We start from the raw sequence: 27247 nt of genomic DNA, 5'->3' as shown, positions 1-27247 counted from the left end.
CCTTAGCCTACTATAACAGATAGTACCAGATGGGCCTTAGCCCATTACAGAATAAGAAACATTATCAGAACTAGAATCAAAATGAGGATCGAATCGAATCGGTGATGAATCGAAATCGTAATTAGGTGACGTAATTAGAATCGAAATCGATGATCGTAATGTAATCAAAATCAGAATGTGAATGCAATCCTAACCCAATCCAGCCGTATACACCCCCGTACCAACCTTACACCATGTGGGGAGACTACTCGACCCACCCAACCGCTACACACCATAGAAATTGCAATGAGGTCGCGGATATTGTGACGAAGTCACCAGATATGATATTGTGGCTACGCCACCGAATATATATATATATATGGCGAAGCCACCGGATTGCAAATGAGACGCGTAACGCTTCTTCCATCAATATAAACCCGTGCCCCATGCAACTGATTACATGTCATGGCATACAACATACAGAATCAAAATATCATGCCTATACTTGAATCAAACAGTCACAGTCAAGTCATTCATATCACCAACAAATATTCACAATCAAATCCGTCAACCACACAGTCCAAGTCAGTCACTTGCCCACAAGGGCAAAACAATCATTTAACACCCTAGGGGTAAAATGGTAATTTTATAAATTGAGGGTAAAACGGTAATTCTATAAATCGAGGGTAAAACAGTAATCTGTAAATCGAGGGTAAAATAGTAATTTTATAAATTGAGGGTAAAACAGTAATTCTGTAAATCGAGGGTAAAACGGTAATTTTGTAAATCGAGGGTAAAACGATAATTTTGTAAATCGAGGGTAAAATAGGAATTCTATAAATCGAGGGTAAAATGGTAATTTTGTAAATTGAAGGTAAAAAAGTAATTCTGTAAATCGAGGGTAAAATGGTAATTCTATAAATCAAGGGTACTTTGGTAATTTTACAAGTCAAGGGTTTTTCAGTAATTTTACAGGTCGAGGGTATTTTGGTAATTTTACAAACTAGGGGTATTTTGGTAATTCTACCCTACATGGGCATTTTAATAATTCTACCCTACAAGGGTATTTCAGTAATGCTAGCCTACAGATATGAGATTTATATAGTCCAACCCAATATTTACTACACAATCAAACAACTTATCAAATTAGGCCCGTAGGCCCGTAGGCCCATTGGCCCACATGGCCCCTTTCGGCCCATCACGGCCTGAAATAGCCATTCTACAGCTAGAGTAGCGAGAAAATACACACCTGATTGGAGACTGGAGTTAATCCATGCTCCGAGCACTCTTAGTCGGCGCCCAACCCAACCGAGCACGCCACAAAGCGAAAGGGATCAGCCAAGAAGGGTACCTTTAGTCTCCTTATGGTTCTCTCTATTTAAAGCTAGCTTCGCATCCACTCTTATGTTAGCTTCCCGATGTGTAATCCCTCCATCATCAGAGTTTAAATTCAACACCAACTTTTGCCGCCTCATTAGCAAAATAAATGCTCTTTGCTTGCTATGGGATTCAACCCATGCCTCCCTTAAATGCTCCACACGCCACTTGCCACTAAGCCACAAGGCTTTTTGTGTCACAATTTCTCCAACAATATTCTTAAGGCCTACCTACTACACCTGTGGTTTGATTCACCTTAAACCAAAATTTTGCTAGAGTCCAAGTTTGAGCCGGGACTTCTCCAACACTTCACAAAGATACTTAACCACTAAAACAAGCCTTCAACTACTGAAATTTTCACGCACAATGAATATTATAAGTCGCCTTCAACCGCTCCCATACTCAAGGTGTAAATTCAGGGTGTTACAACTTCTAGGCCCAAATTCGTGGTGTTACAACTCTACCTCCCTTAAAGAAATTTCGTCCCGAAATTTCAGTCTAATAGGTAGTCGTGTAACATCTACCCCATTACGCTATCTTCTTTAAGACTCGATCCTACTATCACTATCACACTTCAACTAGAACTTGAAACATCTCATACATACAACACTTATTCACGTAGCAACCACATATTTATCACACATATATACAATTTCTGTATCCAAACATCACGTCCACATAAAATAAATACCAAATTTAAATTCAGACCAATATCTAAGGAATCCACAGTATTTCAATTTCTAAACAGACAAAAGTATTTAGAAGACTTACGGATTCGGCGCCGGAGACTCGGTGTGCCACACTTTTTAAGAGAAATACTTCAAACAGACCACGTGGTTGAAAATAATTTTCTGAAATTCAACCTTTGAAAACCCAATCCACAGCCGAGTTGTTGCAACTTGGCTCTGATACCACTAAATGTAACACCCCAAACCCGACCTGGAAGTTTGGCTCGAATCTGGCGTGTCACATTGAAGTGTTTTTCGAAAACCATGTTTCTATTAAAGACCATTCTTAATAATTTAAAACTTATACCCTTTTTAAACCTTGTTAGAAAATCTCAGCTAAATTACATTCTTAACAACTTTGTAAAACTCTTGGCAGTTGCAGAAGCTTAATTTAAAAATAATTGCGGATACGTGATGTTTTGAACAACACTGTTACTTTGGAAAACCGTGTTCTAATACTAGCAATTATAAGAACAATAAGTAAAATTTCAAATTTGAAATCCAGAAAATTACAATGGCTTTACTACAACCCACATAAAACATTTAAAAGTAATAATCAAAACTATAAAATAAACAGTGTGTGTGGCTTCCTCTGAGCCCCTCGCAGCTCCGATCCGTCTAAGGTTGGAAATTACCTGAAAGGTTAATAAACGGGGTGAGTTTACGAAAACTCAGTGTGAAATCCCCTACTATAAAAAGGAACAGTCAGTCATATAATAGAATTATAAGTCTGGCCCCAGCCTTACTTACAGTTTTAGTATCAATTGGGCCTTAGCCCACTATAACAGACAGTACCAGATGGGCCTTAGCCCATTAAAGAATAAGAAACATTATTAGAACTAGAACCAAAATGAGAATCGAATCGAATCAGTGACGTAATCGAAATCGATCGGTGACAAAATCGAATCGAGATCGTAATGTAATCAAAATCGAATGTGAATGCAATCCCAACCCAATCCACCATATACACCCCGCACCAACCTTACACCATGTGGGAGACTACTCGACCCACCCAACCGCTACACACCACGAAATTGCAATGAGGTCGCGGATATTGTGACGAAGTCACCAGATATGAGATATTGTGGCTACGCCACCGTAATGCAGATATATATATATGTGGCGAAGCCACCAGATTGCAGCGAGGCTTCCAAATATTGTGACGAAGTCACCAGAACAGATATATGTGGCGAGGCTACCAGATTGCAGCGAGGCTGTCAGAACGCTTCCTCCATCAATATAAACTCGTGTCCCATGCAACAGATATACATGTCATGGCATACAACATACGTAATCAAAATATCATGGCCATACTTGAATCAAACAATCCACATCAAGTCATTCATATCACCAACATATATTCACAATCAAACCACAACCACACAAATTAAGTCACCACTTGCCCACAAGGGCAAAACAATCATTCAACACCCTAGTGGTAAAATGGTAATTTTATAAATCGAGGGTAAAACGGTAATTCTGTAAATCGAGGGTAAAACAGTAATTCTATAAATCGAGGGTAAAATAGTAATTTTATAAATCGAGGGTAAAATAGTAATTCTATAAATCGAGGGTAAAACAGTAATTCTATAAATCGAGGGTAAAATGGTAATTTTTTAAATCGAGGGTAAAATAGTAATTCTATAAATTGAGGGTAAAATGGTAATTTTGTAAATTGAGGCTAAAACAGTAATTCTATAAATCGAGGGTAAAACGGTAATTCTGTGAATCAAGGGTAAAACGGTAATTCTGTAAATTGAGGGTACTTTGGTAATTTTACAAGTTGAGGGTATTTCAATAATTTTATAGGTCGAGGTTATTTCAATAATTTCACAAATCAGAGGTATTTTGGTAATTTTACAAACTAGGGGTATTTTGGTAATTTTACAAACCAAGGGTATTTTGGTAATTCTACCCTACAGAGGCATTTCAGTAATTCTACCCTACAAGGGTATTCCAGTAATGCTAGCCTACAGATATGAGATTCACATAGTCCAACCCAATATTTACTAGACAATCAAACAACTTATCAAATTGGGCCCGTAGGCCCATTGGGCCCACATGGCCCTTTCTTATCATGGTCAAGTAGCCATCCTACTGACTAGAGTAACGAGAAAATACACACCGATTGGAGACTGGAGTTAATCCACGCTCCGAGCACTCTTAGCCGACGCCCAACCCAACCGAGCACGCCACAAAGCGAAAGGGATCAGCCAAGAAGGGTACCTTTAGTCTCCTCATGGTTCTCTCTATTTAAAGCCAGCTTCACATCCACTCTTATGTTAGCTTCCCGATGTGGGATCCCTCCATCATCAGAGTTTAAATTCAACACCAACTCTTACCGCCCCCTGTTAGTAAAATAAATTCTCTTTGCTTGCCATGGGATTCGAACCCATGCCTCCCTTTAAATGCTCCACACGCTACTTGCCACTAAGCCACAAGGCTTTTTGTGTCACAATTTCTCCAACAATATTCTTAAGGCCTACCTACTACACCTGTGGTTTGATTCACCTTAAACCAAATTTTTGCTAGAGTCCGTGTTTGAACCGGGACTACTCCAACACTTCTCAAAGACACTTAACCACTAAAACAAGCCTTCAACTACGAAATTTTCACGCACAACAGAATATTATAAGCTGCCTTCAACCGCTCCCATGTTCAAGGCCCAAAACTTCTAGGCCCAAATTCAGGGTGTTACATCGATAGTGTGGTGACGATCCTCGACTATCCCCGAGCCTTCAATAGCTACGACAACTGAAATACAGACATAAATCACACAGAGTAAGCTACAAAGAGCTTAGTAAGCCAAACACAAATGGTCTAATTACTAAAGTATATATATGTAGTTCAAAGCAACAGTAAGAATTCATAGCCATTTCTCATAGTTGTTCATAAACTTAACCATGCACATTTGCTTGTATGAATATCATATCCGTTTCCATAATTCTGAACCTACTTCGCAGAAGCAAAGTCTTTCATATTCAGAAATTAAGTACGATACAAACATACCTATATAGATTACACATCTCACATGTTCATTTTCATATCTCATACTTTGTCATCAGATGGTTCAGAAACGATACAAATATTCATAAACGAGTATAATGCCAACCTCCCAGACATGGTCTTACATGTAATTCAGATCGATGCCTCTTTCCCAAACAGGGTCTTATACGAAATCAGATATGATGCCGATGTCCCAGACATGGTTTTACACGTAAATTTCAAATCGATGCTTGTGTCCCAGACACGGTCTTACACGATAATTCAGATTAATACCAACATTCTTTTATCAGGCTCTCAAGGCCGTCCAATGCAGATAACAATTTATAAACACAGAATTTAATCAACTTAACACATAAGTGTAGTTTGACTTACCTCGTATGGATTTCGGACGAAAATGAGTCGACTATTTGACTACTTTGGACTTTCCTCGATCTAAGTCTGATTTTCTTTTTTCTTGATCTAATACAATTCAAATTCAACCATTCAATCATATATTTCTTTCAAAATAGTCCATAAATACATATTTAGGGCACTTTACAATTTAGCACCTATAATTTCAGATTTTGACACTTTAGTCCATTTTTCACAAATTCACAAATATACCAAATTCACCAACACTATTGCTTGGCCAAATATACATGGCTTCCATATAAGCCCATACAATATGTTTAATTCACAAATTAGTCTTTCAAAACCTTATTTTCACAAATTAGCCCAAATAGCTCATTTCATCAAAAATTCAAGAACAAAACATATAACCCATCTAACAAGCCTTCATAATTCATCCAAAAACATCACAAAACTCATGATATCAACAATGGCATTTCATGAAATCTTTAATGAAATGTAATTGAACATGGGCTTTGAAGAACACAAAGCAACGATCACAGAAACATAGAAATTATCAAAAACGGGCGAAAATTCATACCTTAATTTATCAATCAAAGTGCCGAATATACAAAAGCTTCAAACCTTTCTTTCATTTGATGATTTTCGGTTAACATGCATGAGAATAAGGCCATCTTTGTTTTGTTTTCATTTTTAATTAACATTATTAACCAAATTCCCATTTTGCCCATGTTAATAAAACATAAATTTCCATCCACTAATGCCCATAATTGTCCACCATTTAAACAAATGGTACAATTGACATGCAAGGACCTTTATTTTAAAAGCCAAGCCAAATAGGTGCTTTATCATCTAGCACTCAAGTTTTACACTTTTCGCGATTTAATCCTTTTTCATAATTAAGCACAGAAACAGACAAATTAAATCATAGAAATTTCACAGATGCAAATTCTCATATCATAGACACAGAAAATAATATTAAAAATATTTTTTAGACTTGGATTTGTGGTCCCGAAACCACTATTCTAACTAGGGTCAAAATCAGATTGTTACACAGCTTGCACCATCCCTTGCGCAGGAGCAGGCGCATTGCTTTCAACATCGTCAGCTACAGCTTTATCAAAATCTATTACTATATAAAAGCACATTTCAATGTTAGGATTCATCACACTATCGTAGTTTCAGATATATGGCATGTATAGCTAGACTCACATACGCTATGGTAGTCCTAGAACTGACTAAACCATAGCTCTGATACCAACTAAATGTAACACCCCTAACCCATATCCATTTTCAGACTAGGGTTATGAGGCATTACTAAACACATTAGAACATTTCGTAATCACTTTACAATCAAAAGTCAAACATCGTCGTATTAATAATCAAACATAAACATTAAGTCCCTTTCTTAGGTCAATGAGACCATAAACATGCACTGGTAAGAGGTCGGGACTAAACTGAACACATTCAGAGATTTCATCACTTAAAAAAATTTTCCATTCTGTTGAGGTCACACGCCCGTGTAACCAAGCCGTGCCAAAATAGAGTTTACATACTGACTTTTCCCCATGGCCAACAGACATGCCCGTTTGCTATGACCGTGTGGTTCTTAGCTACCTACTGACTTAAGCCCACAGCCAACAGACATGCCCGTGTGCTATGGCCATGTGGCATAATGCAGGCTTGGTTTAAGCCAAATTGCCACCCCTTCATGAGTCAACCTACAAGCATAGAAACAAGCATATATGTATAATCCAATCAACCAATTTTTCATGCTAAAACACATACATCATTCATGCCATAATATTATCAACCATTTGCATACTTATAAACCTTACCTATTCATACTAAAACATAATGTAAGATTATATCAAAACATCATTCATTCTCAAACCATGAACTCACCAAACTTACCTTCTCCTTTATCTAGTTAAAACATGCCACAATTTCAAATTAACATCACATATCATAAGCCTTTCTCAAGCATAAGTTCACACACAAATTAGCCAAATCACATGGCTAAATATATACATCCAAAACATAGTCCATAACTACTAGCCTATACATGCCATACTTTAAATATATATATACATTTCCAAAGTACGAAAATGAGGTTCGATAGTGTGGCGACAATCCTTAACGATCCCTGAGCTTAATAGCTTCGATATCTACAAAACAATTCAAACACACACACAAAGTAAGCTTTCAAAAGCTTAGTAAGCCCGTACTCAAATCATCAATAGTACATGAACATAGAATAACAATATATGAGTATTTGCATAATTTCAATCCATAAAACCATATCAACTCAATGAAATTCGCATACATAACATCATCTATCACTTAGGTATTATACATACCTGAATCTTTCTGTACTTATTCACTTTCGTACTTACCTCTTGTTGAATGTTATAAGACTTTCCATAAGTTGTTCGTAATTTAGACATCCGCACACTTAGTGCTATAATGTAAACCGAAGCTAAATATTTCCGCACACTTAATACTATCTCATATAACTGAGACTAAGTCAAAATCGCACACTTAGTGCCTTAAGTAGCCGAAGCTAGTTTAAATCGCACACTTAGTGCCAAAGCTAGTTTAAATCGTACACTTAGTGCCAAAACTTCCGATTCATCACCATATTATCCAATTCAACTATATACAACCCATGTATAATAAAGGCATTAAAACTTACTTATCATCATATTTTAAGTACGAACTTACCTCGTACTCAGAATTTGTCGACTCGGACTGTCCACTCGCTAACCTTCAACTTTCCTCGATCTAAGTCTGAATTCCTCCTTTCTTGATCTATATATATTTTCAAAATTAACCCTTTTATTCACCAATTAATTCAATTCAATCCATAAACACTTATTTAGGGCATTTTACAAACTAGCCCTCATATTATCACATTTTGACACTTTAGTCCCTATTTCACAAATTCACAAAATACACAAAATTTGTTTGCATACAAGCTTAGCTGAATTTTCATGGCTCTCATACAAGTTCACACATTTCATTTATTTCACATTTTAGTCCCTCAAAATAACATTTTCACAAATTAACCCAATTTGCTCAAATTCATCTAAAATCCAAATACAACACATGTAAACCCAACATCAAGCTTTCATATTACAACATATAGCATCATCAAGCTCATGAATTCATCCATGGCTCATGAATTTAAACATCAAGCTTTTGTAAAATAGGAGGAAGATGTTTTCTTGTATTTTGTTGATGTGAATACTATCAATGTCTAATTGTTAATGTAAATTCAATTGTTTTATTGGTTAAAATAGATGAATATAGATGCTATGCATGAATGTGCCAATTTGGGAAATGAGAATAAGTTGGGTTGAGGTTTAAGGAGTTTTGGAAAAATCTTATTCTCTTATTTGATGTATAATGAATGTTTAACTTTGTGACAGCAGGATGTCGGAGGCACCATTCAGACATAGGGAAAAGCTTATCGAGTATCAGAAATATTTTCAAGGTATCCACAAACACACTTACTTGAAAGGTCCTTACGATAAGATCACATCTGTCGCCATTCCCACCGCTCTTGCTGCAAGTTCCTTGTTTTTAATCATGAGTTTCATTTGTAATTGTAAAACTATCTTAAAACAATTTTAAAGCCTCCCGTTTGCTGAATAAAAAGATCAATGAAACTATTGCTTATGTTGTGTGCTTGTTTTTTTTTCAGGGACAAGAGATCTATAACATGTCTCATGGGATTGGAAAAAAGGAATGAGAGCTGTCACTCATGGTTAGAAGACATGTTTTTCTTTTTTTGGGTTTCATTTTAACATGAAATAACTTGTTTATTTCCTCTAATAATTGTTTGGTTTTTATGCGAAATGGAGATCCTAAAAGATACCCTTTGGGGTTATGTTTTTTAGTTTGGTTTTGGATTCTCTTGAAAAGCTAAAAGATACCCTTTGGGGTTATGTTTTTTAGTTTGCTATTGGGATACATTTTTAATTCATGTTTTGCCAGTGTACTTGGTCATTACAATATGCCATTGGAGCATACATTTATGGATAAATACAAACTTTATTTATGCATGTAGTGCTTGTCTGTATCTAGATGTATGTATACAAATATCTATGCATATAAAAAAGTAAATCCATGGTAGATTTAATTCCCAATTAAGTGAAATACTGATTATAATAAGCATGAAACCAACTCCTATTGTGGACAGCTTCAAGACAAAATGAGAGCATGATTAACATTTTAAGTATAAACCGAAATTAAGTATATATCTTCCCTAAAATAGCATTAATGCCTATTTATCCTTAAAAATACCATTGTGTCGGGCCCTTTCATCTAATACGTAGCATGGATGAGTTTTACATTCATGAAGTTTTCTACGATAATCCTTTTTTTTCTTTGGAACTACTTATTTGTTACCTTTCTTGTTGACTTGCAAGGCTGATATTGTCATAGACAATTGTCATTCATCAATATATATGTTTAGAGTATGCATCAAGATGTATAATTATCTGAATTAAAATTGCAGTACTCAGCAACAAATTTGTTAATAATTTCAATGTTTAGATTCACGAGATTGACTATTTACGTTTCTTAAACAGGTACATTTAGCTATTCAGTGAGAACTTCCCGTTGTGATAGCAAAATCTCGAAAGCTTATAACTCTGAGAAAATTCAGGTAATGTTGAAAAAAAGTACCCTCTTTTAATATTCTTTAATTTAGAGTTAAGATTATGCTACCAGAAGCAATTGCAATTGTTATGGCCCCAACTGACACGTCTAAGTAGATTCGCATTTTTCTCCCAATGACCATGGCTTTAAACTAATGAAATTTTACCAAATTTATATTGGGGAATGCAAATTGAAGTCTATAAATTTTGTTAATTGAGATGTTAAAGTGCAGCAAATTGAAGTGTTTAAATGTTGCAAATTGAAGTGCTTAAATGTTGTAAATTGAAGTGTTTAAGTACTGCAAATTGAAGTCTTTAGTTGCTGGAAATTGAGATGTTTTATCGCTGTAATTGAGGTGTATAAATGTTGTTAATTGAGATGTTAAAATGCAGCAAATTGAAGTGTTTAAAGTGCTGCAAATTGAAGTGTTAAAGTGCTGCAAATTGAAGTGTTAAATGTTGTAAATTGAAGTGTTTAAATGCTGTAAATTGAAGTGCTTAAATGTTGTAAATTGAAATGTTTAAGTACTGCAAATTGAAGTGTTTAGTTGCTAGAAATTGAGATGTTTTATCATTGGAATTGAGGTGTATAAATAATGTTAACTGAGATGTAAAAGTGCTACAAATTTAAGTGTTAAATGTTGTAAATTGAAGTGTTTAAATGCTGTAAATTGAAGTGCTTAAATGTTGTAAATTGAAGTGTTTAAGTACTACAAATTGAAGTGTTTAGTTGCTGGAAATTGAGATGTTTTATCGATGTAATTGAGGAGTATAAATGTTGTTAATTGAGATGTTAAAGTGCTGCAAATTGAAGTGTTTAAATGCTGTAAATTGAAGTGTTAAAGTGTTGCAAATTGAAGTTTTTAAGTACTGCAAACTGAATTGTTTAGTTGCTGAAATTTAGTATATGTGCCATGTGATGATTGTGTTTTAAAATTTAACTTGTTTTAGTTCCTTACATTCGTACAAGATTCACATTCAAGGAGCAAGAAACATCACAACAACTCATTGGGAACGAGAAGTCAAAATTCATAATCAAGCGACACATAGGAACTATATTTGGAGCTTAGACTGTCACTATAATCAGTAAATTTTTTTTCCACTTTAAATGCATGCTCATGGAACTGCATTTTATGCTTTCCTAGAATTGTAAGTCCAAATAAGGTGTTGATCTTGCAATTCATACATATAACTTGAGCAAGTTGATATGAACTAGTTTGAATTTTTTTTTTAAAAAAATTTGAAGGAATCTTATGTAATCAAATTTGACTTGCTGCATAAGATATAGTGAAAACATTGATCTTCTTGTTCATGAATTTCCATTTTAATACGCCTTTAAATTAAATTATACATTTCTAAACTGGTGGAATCCCACTTCTATTGCATTCTCTAACCAAAGAATAGAGTGATATATGTACTAGTAATAACATTTTTAAAGGATTTGCTTAAGCAAGCAAAGGGATGGGAATGGATTTGTGGCGTTTTTATAATTTTTTAATTTTTTTTATTTTTCATGACTTTAGTGGCGTTTTTGGGAAAGGCGCCGCTAAAGAACATGACTTTTAGTGGCGTTTTTGGAAAAGCGTTATTAAAAGTTAGGTTCTTTAGCGGCGTTTGTAGAGAGAGCGCTACTAAAGGTCATGTTCTCTAGCGGCGTTTTTGTAAAAGAGCCGCTAAAAGTCATGGTCTTTAGCGTCGTTTTGGAAAAAGAGCCGCTAAAGGTCATGTTCTTTAGCGGCGTTTTTGGGATAAGTGCCGCTAAAGGTCTTGTTCTTTAGCGGCATTTATGGGAAAAGCGCCGCTAAAGGTCATGTTCTTTAGCGGCGTTTGTGGGAAAAAAGCCGCTAAAGGTCATGTTCTATAGCGTCATTTTTTCACTTAAACGCTGCAAAATTTAGCAGCGTTATCTATAGCGTTGTTTTTTGTGGCGCTTATCAAAATGCAGCAAATTGTTTTAACGTCGCTTATAAGCGCCGCTATAGGCCCAAAAAAGGCCGCTAAAAACCTATTTAGTTATAGTATAATTATGATTGTGAAATTTCCTATCTATCTTACTGAGGTATAAAAATTAAAAACTAATCTAATGGCGAAGCCTCCCCAGCAATGGTGCCAACAACTTGACTGTGACAGCCCTATAGTGACCCTAGTCAGAAAGCGGTTTCGGGACCGCTAAACCGAGTCACCAAATTATTTGAATGTGATATTTATGGTCTAAAATATGTGAATATGAATGTGCGAAAATTTTAAGCTTCGATTTAGTTAATTACATGTGAATGTAGTACATAGGACTTGTGTGACACTTTTGAAATATGATAGGCTAATCTACAAGGATCAAATAGTGCATGTAATCAAAAGGGAGGGCTTGCATGTCAATTTTCCCCCCTAATTAGTAGTGGCCGGCCATGAGCATGGGTGGACAAAATGTTATGGCAAAAAAAACATGTCATAGACATGTTGGGTTAATGCATTATGTAAGGAAAAATAAAATAAGGGGCATGGTAATAAAATAATGAAAGGGAATATGATGAAAACAAAGAAAAAAAAAAGTGTGTGGTTGTTTCCCCCCCCTCCCATTTTGCCGAAACTAGAAAAAAAAAGGAAGGCTTCATCCTTTGGTTCATCCTTGGCCGAAAATTTTAAGGAGGAAGGAAGAAGAAGGGTTGAAGAGGTTCTGCCATGCATGTAACTAGGCTAAGGTATGTTTGATGAGGTTCCATGAGATGCATGCATGTTTTAGTTGGTAGCTTGAGTTCTACCTAGCCCATGGTCTAAATCTTGCTAGGTGATGGAAATGACACTCGGCCATGGATGCATCATTCTTGCTTGGTGTTGATGTCATTTACATGCTAAAAATGAAGCTTTGTAATGATGCATGTGATGGTGGATTGATGACTCTTGAATCTTCTTTTTAGCATTTTTTTTGAGTGAGACATTAAGTTCTTTGTTTAACCATGACCAAAATCGAAATGGTATGGTGTTGTGATGCATTCCGCCATGGTAGAAAGTAGAGGAAAAATATGGTTGTTGTTAGATGAAGTAGAGTCTAACAAATGAGCACATATGTGCATTAGTTGATATATGGAGAAGAATCATTTAGCAAGTTGTGTGCCAAGGCCGAATATAATTTTGTATATTAATGAGTAATGCATGTGTTGAATTGATGGAAAGGGAGAGGATGCTTTAATAGTGTATATATGTGTACTAGCCAAGTTTTGAACTTGAAACAAAATGGTGTTTAGTCAATACAAGTGACCATACTTGTAGAATGTATTAAGTGTTGCAATCGGCCTTAGCATAGATGTGTATGTTCGCCACATGAATGAGTACATAAGTTGATGTGTATGTTCGGCCATAGGTAAGCATATTGATGGCTTTATCTTGACTTAGAAAATTCGCTAAGGGAATATTAGCTAATATGTTGAATTCGATTCGTGATTTCGTACATATGTGACTCTAATGTCTAATGTATATATGGGCTAAGTACCTTGAGCTTCTCTTTGATGTTCAAATGAATTGTGTTAAATTGCTTAATGTGATTAAAATGCGCATGACCATTGTGTATTTGAGCTAAAGGGTGGCCATATGACCTATTAAACTCCTTGTCATATTCGCCATAAGCTAGCATAATGAGACTTTAATAAGTTAAATTTGTTTGAATTAGCTCAAGAGCTTAGAAGACCACAGTTGGATAAAGGAAAGGAAAAAGTTATCGAATAGCCGCCGAAATCGTTCGACCACATCCGAGGTAAGTTTTCGAGTAATGGAACTTAGATTATGATTTGATTAGATCATGTTTTAAGCAAATCAAAATCATGCTCTTTGTATGCAGCTATTAAGCCAAAATTGCAAGTGTGATAAGTGTCTTGTGCTTGAGCTTTGGTAATGAAAATGAAATACGAATGTGTCATGATTTATTAATAAATGTGCATGGTTATTGAATGATGTCCGGCTAAGTCCCGAAGGCTTTGTGCTAAGTGACTATATCCGGACTAAGATCCGAAGGCATTTGTGCGAGTTATTAATCTCGGCTAAGCTCAAGACATTTGTGCGAGTTACTAAATCCGGTTAAGTCCCGAAGGCATTTATGCGAGTTACTATAACCGGGCTATGTCCCGAAGGCATTTGAACGAGTAGCTATATCCGGTTAAATTCCGAAGGTACGTGATTTGGGAATGAGCAATCTTGTTGTAAAAATTTCAGTTAATACGCTTGTAAAATCCCAACAATGAGGTATGTTTCGTATATGCATTGGAATAGTTGATTCCCTTCGAATAATATCCGCTCAGTCGAGTAATGAGCTTCCGGTATTTGGCTAAGATGATCCCTTATGTATGAATATAGGGGTTGGAATGTGAAGTAGGAATGATTTGAGAATATGTACATATGGAATCATCCGTTTAGTTATATGAATGCTATACTTCAGTTGTACTTAAATTCTCTGCTCAAAACTTACTAAGCATTTAATGCTTACTCCGTTTCTTTGATTTTCTGTTTTATAGATTTTGGTTCTTCAGCTATCGGACTCGGGATTTTGAATTCGAAGTCGCCCACACTATCAAAGCTCCTTTTGGTATACTTTTGGTTGAACTTTGAAATGGTATGTATAGGACTACCCTTTTGTTGTTGGTCATGTACCCTTCGGTTTTGTGTAAATTTGGATAGCCATGCGAAAATGGCTCAAATATACTTTGATCATAGCATTATAATCGTTTTGTATGTTGTCCATCGAGAGGTATGGAAATGTTGGTAACGGTTAGCCATGGGAATGGTTATTCATGATCACTTTTGGTATATGTATGACAAACTCTAGTTGATCCATGGAGGATCATGAAATAGGTAAAGTTTACCTTAAAAATAGATGTTGGCAGCAGCAGTGATGTGGATGTGAAAAATCACTAAAAATAGTAGGGATGGAATTAAATAGTGAATAAATTATGTAATCGAACCTTGATGAATCTATTTTCATAGGAAAGTAACGAAACATTCATATGAACAGTATATTATGAGATGTTAAAGTTTTCGTGAGACAGGGTCAGAACGGTTTCTGGATCCCCTGATCTGACTTTGGAAATTCATTATAAATTAACCAGAGACATTTAGATGTCATCCTATATATGTATAGATTCATTTTTGAGTCTAGTTTCTATAGAAACAAACGGAATCAGTATTGAAGCCCTGTACAGGGAGATATTCAAGTCGTAATGCATGAAGGTCAGTGTAGCAGCACCCTGTAATAGGGGAGATTTAACTAATAAACTGTACTAATTGGCCTGACCAAAAATTCTAGAAAAAAATATGTAGATGGAAATATGAGTCTAGTTTCAGGAAAAAATTACGAAACTGATTTTTGAGTTTTGGAACTCAAGATATGATTTTTAAGGTGACAGTGACGCAGTTAGCCAACTGCCTGGAAATTTTTAAAATGGACTGTGAAAGCAAGTGATTTAAGTCTGCAAACCCCTCGTGTCCGACTCCGGCAACGGTCTCGGGTACGGGGTGTTACATTGACTGCCTCTCAACGTGCTAATTTCAAGAGTGAAAATATTGTTATGAAATAGATGGAATTAGGCGGTGTCCTCAAGTATACGGGTCAAGTTGTAATATAGATTATTACAACGAAACACGAAAGTATTCCTAGGATCGTACCAAAGGAGGCTTGATTAGATCAATATTAACTTCTATACCTTTAAGTCAAAATAGCATTGATTCAAAACCATAGTACTATGAATCATGCAAAAGAATTAAATAAAACTAAAAGATGCAAAAAAATTAAATAACAGGATTAACAGGATTATGAACCTCTTAATAAGATAAATAGAAGACTAACCCGCTTCAGTGTTCATAGTTAACTCCTGATCTAGGGTTCTATTTCATCAGCTAGTAGTGAACCTAGTTATTACCTCTCGACCTCTAACTAACCTAACTAGTCGATAAGAAATACTTATCTCTCGACCTCATAGTTCAAACTGGGACAAGATAAGTGATGCTCAATAGACTATTTTCTCTACCTTATCTATATGGATGACTTTCTAAGGTTGTAAGGCCTAGAGTTTATGCTCTTTCAACTTGAGGCAACTAATCCAACAAGTAACCCTAAAATAATTGTTAACTATTCCCACATTCGCTCGTTAATCTCCCTCGAATTTCAACTACCCATGAATCTAATTAAAGGTAACCCTAAGTTGAATTTAGACATTATTTTGAATATTGATTTAGTGTTGAAACAGGAAACCTGTAGCAATTGTTGAGTGATCCACAATTAGAATGATGAATACGAACAAGTAAAACAAGAACTAAAACTATAATTGAAAAGAATGAAATTAAAACAACAAAACTCTAATCTAAGAAATGAAATTGAATAGAAATGAGGAAGTCCCTTCTTGAGTTATAAGTAGTTTTACTTATAGGAGCCATTTTGGATGACTCATTTAGACCTAATACAATTAACTAAACATCATTAATTGAATTTGTGTGGACTAAAACACCCTTGCTAACTTTAGCAGCCTCATCGTAGCTGTGTTACGACACCCTCAAGCCTGTGTCGCAACTTCATTGACAATGTACTCTTTTGGTGCGCATTCAGGGATGTGTCGCGGCATCCTCTAGTGTGTGTCACAACATGGACGACAATATTCTCCTAAGGTATTCTGGAAGGAGTGGTGTGACTTCCAAGTAGCATGTTCCAACAAAGGGAGCAGTCTCTTAACTCTTTGACCTCAATCAAAGTCCTCACACTCAAACAACATGTTAGTCCTCCCTTAGGCCTGAATTGGCATAAAAGCTCATAAAACACTCCTAATTACTCAATTTATTAACTAGATGCTTGAAATGAAAATTTAACAAAAGCATTACTTAATTGCTTAAAATCAAGCTCTCGATGTGTCAAAAAAGACCTAATTTGCCACAATGAATTATGCGAAACCACATATGTAATATGTTATTCCAAAAAAGCAATCAATAATATGATTACTAATACAAATAACAAGATAAACAAGCATCATATGCAATTTTATCTATTGCTCTAGAATTCAATATTTGTTTGGTTATTCCCTCTTTAACATTTAACATATAATTTGTATTATCATCTATTGGTCTTTGACTGAGTACTTAATCATATGAATCTATATCATTAAGATTTTCTAAATCTCTTTCTTTTATATACTCTTTAAAGCATGGATTGTAACAACTCATTTTTTAGTGGTGTCAAAAGCTGTGGTTTTGAGACCACAATTCAGATGAGTGAGTCTGTAAATATTATTTATTTAATATTTATGAGTCAAATTTAGTGATATAGTAAATTTTGATCTAATAAATTTTTGTTGATTGAACAGTTAGTTAAAGTACAAGTGATTTGACCCTAAAGTCAATGGTTTGGGAAAATAAGGTACCGAGACCTCATTTTCTTAAATTGAGCTCATAAATATTATTACTAAATATTAACAGAGTTTTTATTTAGGTGAATTGAATTTTGGTCCGAAAATTTAATGATTTGATGGTCAATTAGGGTATAAAGACTAAATCGTACAAATTGTAAAAGTTAATCGGTATTGGTTTTTATTGTTAAAAAGGCTTAATTAATAATTGTTTAAGGTTTTATTTGGAAATTAAGCCATTTTTATAATTAGTGGCCGGTTGTATATGAATTAAATGAATCATATAAGGGAAATTTTAACTAATTAATGTTAAAAGTAGTATTAATAAAATGAAACAAGTGATCATCAATTTCATTTTACTTCCTTCTCTACAGCAAACCATAAAGAACATAAGGAATCCATAGCCATTTTTCTTCACAATCAGCCTTACATGTAAGTATTTTTTGAAGTCATTTTTCATAATTTTTATATTTTTGAGATCGTTGTAGCTTAATCTAGCTAGTCCATAGACTATTTTGTAAATTTGTTAAAAGTTTTAAACGTCACCATTAGTGATTTATGGAATTTTTTTATGTTTAATGATAGATTTGTAAACTTGAATGTTAAATAGGATTAGTTTGTAAAGTGATTAATGTTAGTTTTGAGTTTAGGGTCTAATTTGTGAATATGTCAAAATTGACATGAAAATTTCTATAACATTTGATTCTAGGGGGTTGTAGAAGGATATAATTGAATCTGGAATTAAAAAATGAAGTTCAATTGTGAAAGTTATACTTGTTTCGATTTTAGGGACTAAATTGAATAAAATGCAAAACTTTAAGGAATTTCTATAAATGAAATTTATGCATAAAGTAAAGTTTTATAAAATATTGTAAGCTAATAAAATTGAAATGAAGTATTATTTAGATCAATAATTGGAACAGATGGTTGATAAACTACGAAAGCAAAAAATTACAGAATAGTCCCTACGATCCAACTTGCTAGCTAGTTATACTAGGTAAGTCCATATGGTATAGAAATGTGCTTATATGTATTGATTATGATTGAATTGTGAAATATATACTTGTATACATTGTTAGATTGAAATTTTGAAATGTTATAATTTATTACTAAGGTGAGAAAAGGTCTAATTGAAAGTATTGTATACTTGTAGAACACGATTCATGTGAATATTAAATGAATGTGACCTGGTTATGAAATCTATTTTTGGATAAACATGGAAGTGCTCTTGTTTTGTAAATGTTCAGAATCCTGTATAAATTTCTTTTTGGATGTAGTAAATGATTAGGATATGATTGGCATGCCAATAGGGTTAGACGTGTGCTTATACTGGTTGCACTTCAATGCCCCTGATTGCACTTCGGTGCCCTTTTTTACACTTTGGTGCCCTGTTTGCACTTCGATGCCCCTGATTGCACTCTAGTGCCCCTATTCAGCACTACAGTGTTCCCTAATAAATTTACCCAAGTATACAAGTTACTTTTTCTATAGTTCATTAGGCTATTCAGATCTATGTTTAAGTGAATAATGATTATTTGATACATTGTGATGATATGAAATTGAAATTGCTTGAATAGCATGATCATAGTTAAATTATTTAGTGAATTTGTGTATGTTGAACTCATCTGTTCCTTGTGAATTATTATATCAAGTTTTAGTATCATGTTATTTAAATTATTGCTTACATGTCATTCAAGGTAACTTTATATGTAAATTTTAATCCCGTGAACTTACTAAGCTATTTAAAGCTTACTCTGTTTCATTTCTTGCCTTCTATAGACAATTTGTGGAACAAGGTTGTTGAATCAGCTTCAGAGCTCACATTATCAAGCACCAATCTCGGTAAATATTGAAATCATTTTTATTTCGATTATGTGGCATGTATATAGGTTGTGTTGGGATTATGTGCTTGAGTTTTAAAGGTTAATGTGGTAATATGACTATAATGGTTTAAATGTAAGGTTGATCTTGAAACTCATATGGTATGCTCAGTTAATATAATTGGTGTATATATGCTTAGTTGATATATGCATATTCTTGAATCACGAAAGAGTTTTTAATGTGCTAAAATGACAACTGTAATGTTTGGATCTCTTAGGTCAAGTTGGTTTTGTGATATGGTAAGTTTTTACATGTTTCAAGATAGGAAATTTGTAAGTTTTATTTTGGTATAATAAGTGCTTGAATTAGATATCTTTAGGTATGCTTGAAACTTAAGGATGTGATATTTTGGTATCAAATGAATTGGGATGTTTATAAATGTTGTATATCTTGTTTGTGATAGTGCCAAATGGCATATTGGTTAGGCATTTTTAGGTTGTGTTTTAACATGTTTGGTCTGATATTGAAGTGTGTTAAGCAAGGTTTTAAGATGACCATATAAGCATTTGAAAGTAGCTTAATGAGTTGGTTTAAAGCATTGCATATATGGCATGTTTTAGGTCACACGGTTGATCACACAGCTGTGTATCACATACGGGTTGGTGACATGGTCGTTTGTGTAACACTGCTTACCCGTATCCAACACCAGAATAGTGTATGAAGCATTACCAGACTTATAGACAAGCAATCATACAACATCGAGATGTAAATTTCCATCTGAATTTAAAACTTTTCATATACATTCATATTGTCCCTAAAACAAGTCTACGAGGCCCAAAACATGCATTGGAAGCAATTTGAGACTAAATTGAGAACTTTAGAAATTTTCACAACACTTAGAAAATTTTTCATGTTTTAAGAGCCATACGCCTGTGTGGCTTGGGACACACCCGTGTGGGCAGGCCGTGTAGTCACACACGCCCGTGTCCCTAACCCATGTAACTCTCTGTTTTTCACCCAAGAACAAATTAAGGACACACAACCAAGTCACATGCCCGTTTTCTAGGCCATGTTGTCAATTTAAAAATTATGATTTTTCATAAAATAGGTGCAGACTTCACATGCCCAAGGCACATGCCTGTGCCTGAGGCCGTGTCATCTACACAGCTGAGACACATGCTCGTATCTCTTCCTGTGTACTCAATTCTGAGCATTCTATTTTGCAATAATTAAGGTACAGGGGACACACGGCCGAAACACACACCCATGGGGCAAGCCGTGTGTCACACATGCCTGTGTGTCTACCCGTATGGAAAAAAACAAGGCTATTTACCAAGCCATTTTGTCCCTCTTTCATGCACACACCTACACAACAAAACACAACACCAATCCAAGCAATTACATTCAACTAATTTAGCCACAGCCAAGACATCCACACGTCATTCACATGTTACCATTTACCACATACAAACATCGCATACTTATCAACTTAAACCATGCAAATTTCCACATCCATGAGAACCTCATCATATGCATATATACTTAAACCAATATTAGCCAATTTCAATGGCCATTTACAAAATGAATTATCAACCAATATAGGCCAACACATTAGGCCAATTCAGTTATGACACATAACAAAATAACCAAGTCCCTATATATGCCATAACTCAAAATGTCAAATTCATTGGTACCCAAAATAATAGTTGATGGTGTCAGTGGATCTCCGACAGTCTCTGATCCCCGAGCTAGCTTGGTGACACTATAAGACAAGGGAAAGAAAATGGGAGTAAGCTATATAGCTTAGTAAGTTCCCATGCAGATAATAGGCATCATAATCAAACATTTAATGTAACATCCCGAATTAGGGTCTAGTCAAAATAGTGGTTTTGAGACCACAAATTTGAAATAGAAATAATTGTTTTATGATTATTTGATGGTCCATGACATGATTGCATGTTGTGTGAAATTTTCATGAAAAAATTCTATGCCTAAAGTGTCCAATTTGACTTTAGAGACTAAATTGAATAAGTTGTAAAACTTGTATTCTAGAAGCTTTAAGCATGAAATTGCATTGGATTATTAATTAGATGTCCCTAAATGCAATTTGACCAAGTTCTAAAATTTTAGATAAAAATAAGCATTAATAGGAAAAAAATTGAAAGACATGCCTTAAGGGCATTTTTGTCTTTTGGTAAATAAAAGAATAAAAAGGGAAAAACAAAGCAAAATTTGTCCATCTTCTTCTTGCTTGTGCCGAAATTCCAAGGGTCACCATAGCTAGGGTTTATTCATATTTTCAAGCTTGATTGTAAGTGCTCCCTAGCCCTGTTTTTAATTTTCTTTACATTTTTGAAGTTGTCATCAACCGATTTAGCTATTTCTACCATTATTTTGAGCTAGGGTTCATGTATGAAATTTGACCCATGTGTAATATGGTTGTTTTTTGATTTTTAGTGATTGATATGTTGTTGTATTATGTGTTTGTTGCCTAAATTTTTTCATGAAATATACTTTGATTAATTCATGAGTATGTGATTGGTGCCATGAATATTGAAATCGACATTACGAGCAAGCTCAACAGAAATGTGGTATCGAAGAATCTTGTTTGAACCTTAGGAATAGTTAGGATACAAGTGACATGTCATTAGGAATTATATAATCTAAACTCATTGAGTTGTGGCCTGAGTTCATGATATATGTGACATTCGAACTCATTAAGTTGTGGTCTGAGTTCGTGATATATGTGACACATGTTTTGGCTTCCGGATACTGATCTCATATATTGATGGTGAGGTAGTCCAACATGTGTTGCTGATATCTGACAGTCTGCATGAGCAGACCCTTGAGTAGCTTGTTAATGAGCAACATGTGATCTAGGATATGAAGTAGCATTGGCTACATATAAGGCACTTAGGTGCAAACTTCCAATGTATCCGATAGTATTCCGAGTGTTCAACGGGTAGTTCAAAAAAAGTTCTATGAGTAATCGTAACGATTGCATCAAGACATAAAAGTAAGTTATAATGTGCAAGTGGGCACAGGTATGTACATCGAACTCATGTGAATGACATGAAATATGATGAGCTCGTGGTAAGAACATGTATCTATATATATGAGGAATAAGTTTATGAGAATTGATAAAATGCAAGATTATGTTCGTTATATTAAATGCATGATTTAAGCTTGTTTAAATTGCCTTTTATTTGCATGTGAACTTACTAAGCTTTACGCTTACCCCCTTCCTTTTCCATCTCTTATAGTTTCGCCAAGCTAGCTCGGGGATGGAGAACATTGGAGACTCGATCACACTATCAATTGAACATTTGGGTATAGTTAGCTTTATCATTTTGGATATGGCATGTATAGAGACTTGGCCTTTTTGTTATGAGTCATGTTGATTAGCCAATGTGTTGGTTCATGATGTTATCATGATTATTTTGTATATGTCCATGAGAGGTGGCTCATATTGATTATTTTGGGTTGTAACCCTAATTATTGATGAATGCATATTGATTATTTTGGGTTGTAACCCTAATTATTGATGCATGTATGCAAATGTGCTTATGCTTTAATGTGGCTATAATTGTTTATGGTTAATGAGTGTGATGGATGGCATGTATGTTGGGTGTATGAAATATGATTAATATGTTTGATGATAAATGTGGTGCAAATGTATAACTTGAAAATAGGTTAGTAATGATAATAGTTGAATATGAAATTGGTGTGGGATGCCATATGAAAGTATAGTAATTGGGATAAGTGATTTGTGACATTGTCAAATCATAATTTAACCATGAATGTGTTTGCTTAAGTGATTAAAGGTGTCATATTGCATGTAATGAAATGGATCTAAGTCTGTAAGTGCTTAAGGGTGGCAAATGGCTTGGAAAATAGCCTAGAAATTGTCCACACAGTTAGACACACGGGCATGTGTCTAGGCCGTGCGTGACACACGGTCTACCCCATGGGCGTGTGATCTGGTCGTGTGTCCCTTGCACCCTAATGATGCAAAACAGAATGCCCAGTAGTAAACACAAGGGCAGAGACACGACCATGTGTCTTTGCTGTGTGAAGGACACAGCCATAGGACATGGTCATGTGCCCAGGCCATGTGAAGTCTACACTTAATTTTTGGAATTTAATTCACCACACGGTCTCAGCACACGGGCTTGTGACTTGGTCATGTGACCTTATTTGTTTGATGACGTCATAGTCAGAGAGTTACATGGGCTGAAGAAACAGGTGTGTCCCATGTCACACGAGCGTGTGTGACCACACAGCCTACCCACACCGGTGTGTCACTCTCCAAAACAAGAAAATTTTCTAACTGTTAAAAAGGTTTCGATCATTCTCGATTTAGTCATGAACCGCTTCCGATGTAGTTTTCAAGTTTTGTAAACCCTTATAAGGGACAATTTGCATGTGATTGAAAAGTTTTAAATGTGGATGAAACTTTATGGCTCAATTTTGTATATTTATTTACGTTTAAGTCCAGTAATGCCTCGAACCCTGTCCTGGCTTTGGATACGAGTAAGGGGTGTTACATTTAACATACAATTAACATGATGATAATTGACATAAATATTATTAAGATCTTATAATCATAACTTACTCAATCATAGCCTTACCGAGGGTTCATCACATAATGAGCTCATCACATATGAGTTTTACGTACGTACCTGAGTCATATCGAATTGGATTTGCATGCAATTCACTTTTGACATACTTATTAAATTACCCATTGAAACTCTTGGAATACTAAAGGATACTTGAGAGTTCCGTATACACGATACCATGCCAATGCCATATCCCAGATATGGTCTTACATGTAATCTCGTATCAATGCCAATAGCCCAGCTATGGTCTTACACGAAATCTCACATCGATGCCATATCCCAGATATGGTCTTACACGAAGTCTCAAATTGATGCCATATCCCAGATATGGTCTTACACATAGTCTTAGTAACCCTAATGTCATGACATTTGTATCCTATCTATTCTTAAGGTTCAACCGGGATTTCACTCTTGTTGTAACTTTGTCGAATAAGTCCATGAGTCAATCACAATTCATACAATAATAAAGCATTTAAAATATAATTAAAATAATGCATTATTTACATAAGAACTTACCTCGGTACAAAAATAGTAGGAATGGGACCTAATCGTCAAAAACTTTGTTTTCCCCCGATCTAGGTCCGAACCTTATTTCTCTTGATCTATTAGCAAATTTAACTCATTTATTATTCACATTATTCAATTCAGTTCAAAAATCACATTAGGGTAAAATAACATTTTTGCCCGTAAACTTTGACATATTTACACTTTGGTCCCTAGGCTCGTAAACTGAAATAGATTCAATTTCTTTGATTCCCAAGCCTAGACGAACCTATTTTATGCTTATAATAGCCCACATTTTTCATTTAATCACACTTTTACACACATTTTATAACCTTTTTACAAATTGCTCCTTTTGACATTTTCATCAAAAATCACCTAGCAAAAGTTGTTTATCAAACACCAAACACACATTTCCTACCATTAGACATCAAAATAAACACATATATAATATGGTTCAAACCCTAAACCTTAATCATTTCTCAAATTAATGGTAGAAACAGATAGATCAAGTGATAACGACTTCAAAAATGTAAAGAGCATTAAAAACGAGGCAAGAACAAACTTACAATCGAGCTTGAAAATGGCCAAACCCTAGCTATGGCTTTCCTTCTAAATTGGTACAAGCAAGAAGAAGATGGACAAGATTTTGGCTTGATTTTTTCTTTTTAATTCATTTAATTACCAAATGACCCAAATGCCCTTTTCTTAAAACACTAAAATTCTCTTACCTCATGTCTATTTTTGTCCAACTCAAAGTAAAATGGTCTAATTAGCTTCTAAGGACCTTCAATTTAAAATTTCATAACAATTAGATACCTCTAGTATGTAGAACTTAACTTTTGCACTTTTTACAATTTAGTCCTTTTTGCTAAATTGAGTGCTCAAACGTCAAAATTTTCGAACGAAAATTTCACAAAATTATTCCACAAAATTGTAGACTATAAAAATGTGATAAAAACAAGTTTTACTATGCTGGATTCGTGGTCCCAAAACCACTGTTCCGACTAGGCCCAAAATCGGGCTGTTACAACTCTCCCCCCTTTAGGGATTTTCGTCCCCGAAAATCTTACCAAAAAAGAAGTTTGGGTACTGTTTTCTCATAGCCTCTTTGGGTTCCCACGTAGCCTCTTCGACCCCATGTCGTTGCCATAAAACTTTCACTAGGGCTATACTCTTATTTCTCAACTGTTTAACTTCCCAAGCTAAAATCTTGATCGGTTTTTCACCATAAGTCATATATGGTCGAATCTCAATCTCCGTTGGAGAGATCACATTGAAGGATCAGAACGATATCGTCACAACATCAACACATGAAACACATTATGAATCCTTTCCAACTCTATCGGTAAAGCTAACCGATATGCCACTGGCCCTATTTTTTCGATAACCTTATATGGCCCAATGGAACGTGGACTCAACTTGCCTTTACGGACAAATCTCAAAATTTTCTTCCACGGAGATACTTTCAAAAATACTTTAACACCGACCTAATATTCGATCTCTTTTCTTTTCAAATCTGTGTACGACTTTTATCTATCTAAAGCTGCTTTCAGACGATCACGGATTATCTTTACTTTTTCTTCGGTTTCTCTAACCAAATCAACACCGTGAATCTGTTTCTCACTAAGCTTGGTCCAATACAAGGGTGTTCGGCACTTGCGGCCATACAATGCCTCATAAGGTGTTATCTTTATACTCGACTAAAAAACTGTTGTTATAAGCAAATTCAACCAATGGCAGATATTTTTCCCAACTGCCCTCAAATTCTAGAACACAACATCAGAGCATATCTTCGAGTATCTGAATCGTCCTTTCAGATAGACCATTGGTTTGCATATGAAATTCGATACTAAAGTTCAGCTTCGTACCCAAAGCTTCTTGCAGCTTCTTCCAAAACTATGAAGTAAACCTCAAATCTCTATCCGAAATAATAGACGTAGGCACTTCGTGCAATTTCACAATCTCCGAAATGTACAATTCGGCTAACTTATCAAGTGAGTAATCAATACATACCGGAATAAAGTGAGCCAATTTCATTAATCTATCAACAACAATCCAGATGACATCTTTCTTTTTTTAAGTTAAAGGCAACCCAGTTACGAAGTCTATAGTAATCCTATCCCACTTCCACTCAAGTACCATCACTGGCTGAAGTAAACCCGAAGGCACTTGGTGTTCAACTTTCACTTGTTGACAAATCAACACTTCGAAACAAATTTTGAAATATCTCGTTTTATACCTGACCACCAATGCAATTTCTTCAAATCATTATACATACTACCCGGATGCACAGATAAACAACCATTATGTGCTTCATGAAGAATTTTCTGAATGAACTCATCATTTTTCGGTACACAAATTCTGCCTCGGAACATCAAGCTATCTTCAGATTCGATATGAAAATCTAATTCACTACCCGATTCACAGAAAACTCTTTTGGCTCGTAAATCACTGTCACATTTCTGAGCTTCACAAATTTGTTGCAGAAATAACGGTCTAGCTCTCAACTCAGCTAGGACCTGACCATTATCGGACAAAGTCAACCATGTATTCATCGCTCTCAAAGCAAATAAAGTCTTTCTACTCAACGCATCTACGACTATATTTGCCTTACCCGGGTGGTAATCAATTACTAGCTCATAATCCTTCAGTAACTCGAGCCATCTCTATTGCCGCAAGTTTAAATCTTTCTGTTTCATCAAGTATTTTAAACTCTTATGATCAGTAAAGATATGGCATTTCTCACCGTAAAAATGATGTCTCCAAATTTTTAAAGCGAACACAATGGCAGCTAATTCCAAATCATGCATCGGATAATTCTTCTCGTA

At 35.0% G+C, this 27247-nt stretch overlaps 1 protein-coding gene across 1 annotated transcript; it reads left to right on the top strand.

The window, feature by feature from the left end:
• Positions 1-8873: 8873 nt before the first annotated feature.
• On the top strand, positions 8874-9192 carry LOC108466095 (uncharacterized). The gene is made up of 2 exons (XM_017766462.1): positions 8874-9033; positions 9152-9192. Exons 1-2 carry the CDS (start codon positions 8874-8876, stop codon positions 9190-9192), a joined length of 201 nt encoding a protein of 66 aa, XP_017621951.1.
• The last annotated feature ends 18055 nt before the right edge of the window (positions 9193-27247 follow it).

Source organism: Gossypium arboreum, chromosome 3 (genome assembly GCF_025698485.1).
Source record: "Gossypium arboreum isolate Shixiya-1 chromosome 3, ASM2569848v2, whole genome shotgun sequence".
In the NCBI taxonomy this organism is placed as follows: Eukaryota; Viridiplantae; Streptophyta; class Magnoliopsida; order Malvales; family Malvaceae; genus Gossypium; species Gossypium arboreum.
The sequence above is the reverse complement of the archived record's forward strand: the minus strand, read 5'-3'. Positions and strand labels throughout refer to the sequence as shown.